At 38.8% G+C, this 6,884-nt stretch overlaps 1 protein-coding gene across 3 annotated transcripts in view; it reads right to left on the reverse strand.

The window, feature by feature from the left end:
* The window catches only part of CARD14 (caspase recruitment domain family member 14), a 29,265-nt gene extending 23,687 nt beyond the window's left edge, over positions 1-5,578 (reverse strand). For all 3 annotated transcript variants that reach the window (XM_088138385.1, XM_088138384.1, XM_025170868.2), the window contains exon 1: positions 1,268-5,578. In XM_088138385.1, coding sequence (XP_087994511.1) covers positions 1,268-1,309 — 42 coding nt within the window. In that variant the 5' untranslated portion in view covers positions 1,310-5,578. The remainder of the gene's footprint in view (positions 1-1,267) is intronic.
* Positions 5,579-6,884: the final 1,306 nt, after the last annotated feature.

Consider the following 6,884-nt stretch of genomic DNA (forward strand, 5'->3'; position numbering starts at 1 on the left):
ACTCAGTACTGACAGGCATAAGCATGATTAGCAATCCAGCCAACATCTGTGTTGCAGTCACTGCATCAGTTACCAAAGATTTCCAGATCCAATCCAAGGTGCCAGGATTAATCAAGCCTTACATGGCTTGGCTCCCATGTATTTGCCGGACTGTATCTCCCAACCAGATTCTGCCTATTCTCCGAGGTATCCCAAGAGGTATACTAATAGTCACACCCCATATGTTGTGAACGGGGCCCAGAGATGATCCTTGTTGGTTAGAGTTAGGGTTATGGAACAGTCTGGCTCAGAGTTGAGGCTCCCTGATCTTTCAGCCTCTCCCAAGGCTGTTGAAACCCTGTTATTCCAGAGAGCATTTGGTGGCCGGGCTGCCTTTCCCAGATTTTATTTAAGAATCAGATTTTTAGTTAGTTTTGGATAGTGGTATTGCAATGTTGGTTTGTTTTTAATGTCAGAGTGGGTTAGAGAATTGGGGCCAAACACACTTCTTAAGGAAGAGGGTGCTTAGCCAGGACACTACACAGGAGAAGGCCCTCTCCTGCATACCACATAGACAAGTGTCTGGCCGCAGATCGAAGTGACCTAGCAGGTTCATAGCAGGAGAGGTAGTCCTTCAAATAGTAAGCCCCTAAACTTGGAATTCTAGATCTTTGGTAGTTTGGAGGTGAGAGATCTGTTAGATAAGGGCAGTGATAAAATGCAGAAGATAAAACATATCAGATTACAACATTTTAAGCCTCCTTCTTTGTACAATGAATGTATTTATTGCAGCTATATTCTATTTGGACTACAAACACAGTCTTCTTCCAACTGTATCTTTAAAACATCTCTATGAAGTATGATAGACAAAGAGATGAGCTAAAGATAGAGATAACCCGGTAATGGAGAGAAAAAAAGATTACCCTGAGAGACAAAGAAGTGGCAAAGAGATAACCCAGTAACTTTTGTATGAGTAGGGATTTAAACTAGGATCATTCAGTCCTAGCTGAACATTCTACATACAACCACCCAGGATTTCTAGACATCCCTGTTAAAGACTTGCTTCTGGACAGTTATCTAAATGGAAGAAGAAGAGATTGTTGTTCTGGCTCAGTACTTTGAAACCCTCAACAAGCCACTTCATCCCTGCTTTGCCTTTGGACCTAATTTCAAATAACCGAGTTACAAATCCTCTCACTGAAGAAGTAGGAGCCCTTTCCTCCTTCAGGCCAGTCTACCTACTGGCCAGTAAAGCTGAAAGTAAAATCAGAGACCCTGCTTGTCTTACCTGTTCCTGTTGATCAACAGAGGTAAACGTTGTTGTGGGCATGTTGACGCAGCATGTCTTAGAGGGAGACTGATTTTTGAGTAGCAGCAGACAAACTGGTTTTTCAGGAGGGCTAGTTCTGCCTGCTTGGGAGATTTTCTTTATCCAACAGAAGTTCTTCCTTTTGGCCCAGGGCCAGGCCAAAAGTGCAGTAGACGTGTTTAGCTTTGTTGTAACACCAGAAGTTCCCTATGGTTTGGTTTTAGCTAAAGAGAGTTTCAAGAATAATCAGACAGCTCAAAGATTAATGTCATGGTGACCGAGTTCAAATCAACACATAAAGCACTGCTTTCTCATCTGCGAATGGAACAGTAAGCACAGAGATTTCTATTTCTATTTAATAATTATCACAATGGCAAAAATCTGAGTAGAATGCTTCCATGAAAATAACATGTTGAAATCAATGGTTCACATGATCCTGTAAGTTTATTTGCAATATTTATTTCCTGCTTCTCAGCTCAGCTTGAGTCTTAGAGTGGTTTAATGTAAAAATCAGAATGACCTGAGAGTTATCTTGAGATTTGGCAAGGGGGCGGGGAATTACAATTTAATTCTTATAGAAATACAGCAAGCATAACAGTAAACTTTATGGATAATAAGCCTCATGTTTAAACCAATAAAAATATAATGGCAAAGTCTTTATAAACCAATAAAAATATAATAGCAAAGTGAAACAGAAATATGCATTTCAGGAACAAATTTTGGCTCTTTCCCCCAAATCAAAAATAAGTTATTTACTCTATTTAGACTTGGATGGAATAAGAAAATGTTAGTTCTACTTAGACATCAAATTGTACATTTATAATGTTCAGTTGTTTGGAGTACCTTATAGCAGTCCTTCCCAAACTGTTGCCCTCCTCTTGAGTTAGACTACAACTCCTATAATCTCCAGGCATCAATGGTCATGAGTGTTGTCATCTAAAATGCCTTGAAGACACTAGCTTGATTACTTTTATCTTAGAGTATGGAAATGATTGACTATGCATAGCAATAAAACCACTTGATAAGGCATTCTTACTAGCTCACTGAATTCAGTGAATGGACATGAAGAGGATTGTGTTATACATTTTACTTAAGCCTTTTGAAGAAAATAAGGGTAGAAACCTGATTTTCCCACTTGTGTGCAAAATGTATACAACACAGGGTTACTCATGATACTGAGACTGTAGGCAAAAAGGAAGCATTTCTTCATACAGTTTTATGAAATGGTGATGGACATGGTTAGATAGCCTTGCAAAGGGTTAGACCTGTTCATGGATTACTGGCTGTTAAGTATGATGATCGTGATGACAAAAATTGAAGCTGAGGTTCGATACATTTCAATGTTGGGTGACAAATTGCAAACTAAATAAATAAGTAAATAAATCCACTGTCATTTTGCCAAAATGTCTCTCTCAAAGGAAATAGTTATGAATTCTCCTAGAGAATGTAGAGAGATCAGGGTCTTCCTCAATTGTATTGGATTTTATAGACCTTTAGGGTATCTAAAGAAAGGCCTGCATCATCCTAAACTATTTCATCTTTTAGGAAGGCAGTGAATAAACCTTTTTTTTGGCCCATCAATGGAAAGATATCTCCTCCCCTGTCCTGCAAAAAACTTTTTTGAAGTTTAAGGAGGAAGGATAGGATGGCTACTTTTTCCCTCCTCAGTACTAATTTCCTCTGGAATTTCACCCTCATCCACAGAGTAGCTGAGTTTGGATTAATTAGTTTAATGCTTTTGGACAGCCAAATCTTGTGAAAAGTCTATGCCTAGTAACACCTCTGATTTTTATCCTTACTTCTGAAACTCTCCCCAGTAATGCCACCTTACATTTCATAACCAACACAATTGCAAAACAGCCTTAACTGCAACTGTTTGGCACAGTGTTGAATTTCTAACAGTTGAAGTCCAGGTTGGGTAAGTCAAATTTAGGATCTTCAGACTTGACTTCAGCAGCTTTTTGCTGTGTGCAAAAGGACAGCCAGACAGGAGTAAATGTGTCACATCCTCTGAGCTGGTATCTTATCTTTGAACCTTTACATATGTAGGGAAGTACAGGCCTCTGCAGCAAGAAGAGCAGAAGAAGCCTAAAGGAGATAGTAAACTGTAGAGAAATGTCCATCATAAGCCTTATTATTATTATTTTGATGTATTATTTTTATTCATTCAGATCCCAAGAAAGACATGTGGCACTTCACCCAACATCAAACAAACAAACCAAAAAGGAAGACATGCACAGCCTAAAGGAGCTTACAGCCTACATTCTGACGATAAGGCCAATATCAAGGATGAATTTGAGCTTTATGGGTGAGACCATAACTCAGAAAATCCTTTATTTGTGGGAAGGCCCAGGGTATATTTCAGGTGAAAACACACGTCCCTTGATCTGCTTTCAAAAGCCTACTGTAAAGCAACCTCTTCAAGCTTCTGGCATGAGTAATTTTTTTCAACCTAGCAAGCAAGGAGATAGAACAAAGAAAAATGGATGACAGGGAGAAAGTGGGATGGAAAGACTTTTGTGTCCTCCAACCCCAACTACTGCTAAGAGATTGGAGAAAACTGGTCTTCCCAACCCTGACAGCAGGGTTCTCCAATAGCAAAGTTGCAGAATGCCTGTGTCAGAAATCTTAGATGTTAAGATCAGGGCTCCTGATTTAGTATAAGGTCCTTTTTTTTTTGTCTTCATGAGCCTAACAGACACTTATGTTTTGTGAGGAAATGTTACTTGGTTTGGTGACAACTACCTCAGGTATTCAAGACAAAAAAGTCTGTCATTAGACCTGCACAGCCAGTCAGAGAGGCCTCACCTAGGCTGGTAGAAAAGGGTGGATCATGTTACAGTACTGGAAATTCCATGATTGCAAGCAGGCATGCAGAGGAAAAAAAAGAGGTGGGTGATTCCAAAGCCTGGGAGAGGAAATGACAGAACAGCTCCTTTTTATCAATGTAGGGAGAAAAAAAACAGTCTTAAAGAATCCAGAGCAAAAGGTTCATGCTCAACTATGGGCTTCTCCCGAACAATGAAGTACAATGGCATTTCGTGGCCTCTACTTCTGAAACGCTCGTCTTCAATTCTGGATCAGAAAAAGGAATGCTAGCAGTCCTGATTTAATGAATCCTGGCATTAAAAAGAGGTTTTGTGGCCAAGTCCTGGCTTAGTTTATTCTACAGCAGGCAGGGAGAATACTATCAACAATAATTTAAGAGCTAATACAGTATATTGGTTTTGTCTATTTGTTAGGGGACAGCACAGTATCTATTACAATAATAACCACTTTGGAACAAACTGGTGGTCAAAACATCATAGGTTTAATTCCCACTGTCATTCCCAAACCTGACATTCTTATATTTGCTGCATAAATTAAACAAGGCGGTCTCAAACCTGGCAACTTTAAGGTATGTGAACTTCAACTCCCAGAATTCCCTAGCCAGCATGCTGGCTGGGAAATTCTGGGAGTTGAAGTCCACACATCTTAAAGTTCCTGAGGTTGAAAAACAGTTAAACAATTAAAAGGACAATTGGTATGGTTGACTCACTCCCTTCTCTGTTCTGAACCACTCCCTTTCTTCAGGTTCAGGTTCAGTAAAAGGATCCTTCAATGAAGATCCTTCAGAAGAACAAGCCAGCGTTCTAGCATTCCCATCAGCAATGTATTTCACATTCTGATGTGTTCTACACAGTACGATCAGAGACTTTGCTGTAGTCAATGTGGCAAAGATAAATCTCCTTCTTATAGTCATTCTCTCTCCATTATCTATTTTGGTTAGCTATCCAATGTCATGTCCCTCTGCCTTTTCTGAAACCTGCCTGTTCATTTAGCATTTTTCTCCCCTTTCTCTATGCTTGCTTGTAAGATTTTAAGCAAAGCTTTTCTTGCGTAAGCAATCAGTGCAACTCTCTGGTAATTTGGACATTCTCCTGCATCTCCCTTCTTTCCTAGAGATACCTACATCAGTCTTTTCCAATCTCTAGCCACAGCCTTGTTCCATATTCATAAACATAGGCCTTTAAGTAGTGTTCTCTGTGCTCTGAATTTATTAAAGTTAATCCATCTCCTACAGCAGCCGCAACTCTTTTCAGATTTGCACATAAGCCTGAAAAACAGCCAACTGTTTTGGTGAATAGCTAAGACATGCTGGGGACTATGTAAGGTGTTTTTCTAAATATTCTCAAAGCGGGCACAGCCTTATCTTTAATGCTTTAACTTCGACTTCTCCTGATGCTTAAACAGTGCAAAGGGCATTTCATCTGGTGTTCTCTTATTGAACACCTGATTTGTTGTTGAGTATGTCAGTTTTTAGAGTAATTTCCTGAATCTCTTTATAAATGTTTCAGTCATTTTTTAATGCAGTTTGTAAAAATCCTTTAACTCAGTATCCATTGCCTCATTTAGGCCTCTTCCATGATTACCCTTAAGAATTCCCACTTTAGCTGTGATATTTATTTATTTATTAAAACCTTTGCACTGTATAGCTGCTCATCTTAAACCAAACTCTGGGCAGCTTCCAACCAAGAGTAAAACAACATATACATAATAAAAGCAAGAAACAATAAAACCAATAACCAAAAAACAGAAAAACCTGGCAGATTCCCCTGATGCAACCCACATATTCTGTTCCACTCTAACCTCACTCTATTCCCAACACCTGGGGGAAGAGCGAGTCTTAAGCGCTCTTCTTCTGCTCTTCTTCAAAGAATACATATTTATCCATCTGTTGACATTCTTGACTGAGATACTTTTTTTTTTTATTCTTTCTTTCTTGACTTTGGAAGCCTGTGTTCAATCATTGTCACATTCTTCTAGCTGCCCAAGGGTTTAATCCTTTGTCTTTGCTTGGCTATCACAGTAGATTATTCTGAAAGTGACTTGATTTTTTTTTCTCTTTGAAATTTTGGGATATTTGTTCTCATTCAGTTAATACAATGTCTCTTGGCTCTTCTCATAGGCCTTAAGTTCTTGTTACACAAATTAGACACATGGAATCTGTTACAGTCAGACTATAAGAGCAGTGTATATTCTCCACACCTTATCTTGTTGGCACACCTTTCTCTTTAACGTTCTATGTTTAACTTGAATATTTGAATTCAACATTCAGCAATTCATGGTAGGTTCTACAATCTGAATCTGGAAGCTCTTGGCTGGCTGGATTGCACTTCTCCGTCTTCCATTTCTTGTTTTGTAATCTATTTGATTCCACTGAAGAAATTAGAACTGTTCCTTCAGCACACACAACTCTTAATCAGTACCAAAAATGCATCATTTGTTTTAAAACAAATACATAAAATGTACCAAAATGTCCAACCAATGTTTTTTCTTAATATAACCATCTGACAAAAATACTGTACATGCTAAAGCTTTGTAAGACTATATAGCATCCCATGTTATATCATTTCAACACAATTCTATAGAACATCATGTCTAACTCCTACATGTCCTTGTATGACTTAGAACAGGAAGCAATTTTCAATTAGGTAGATGAATATGGTACAGAGAGAACCCCAGCTTCCTTGGGAATAAGCCTCATCATCAGGAAATGAGTACTTCTAGACTCAGTGCTTAAAAATGTAGACTGTAAGGAGGAAGGCCTTTGGAG

The sequence above is a fragment of the Python bivittatus genome, unplaced genomic scaffold (assembly GCF_059951505.1).
Source record: "Python bivittatus isolate LINGU-HERP-01145 unplaced genomic scaffold, Pbiv_v1 ctg000220_np1212, whole genome shotgun sequence".
Classification (NCBI taxonomy): domain Eukaryota; kingdom Metazoa; phylum Chordata; class Lepidosauria; order Squamata; family Pythonidae; genus Python; species Python bivittatus.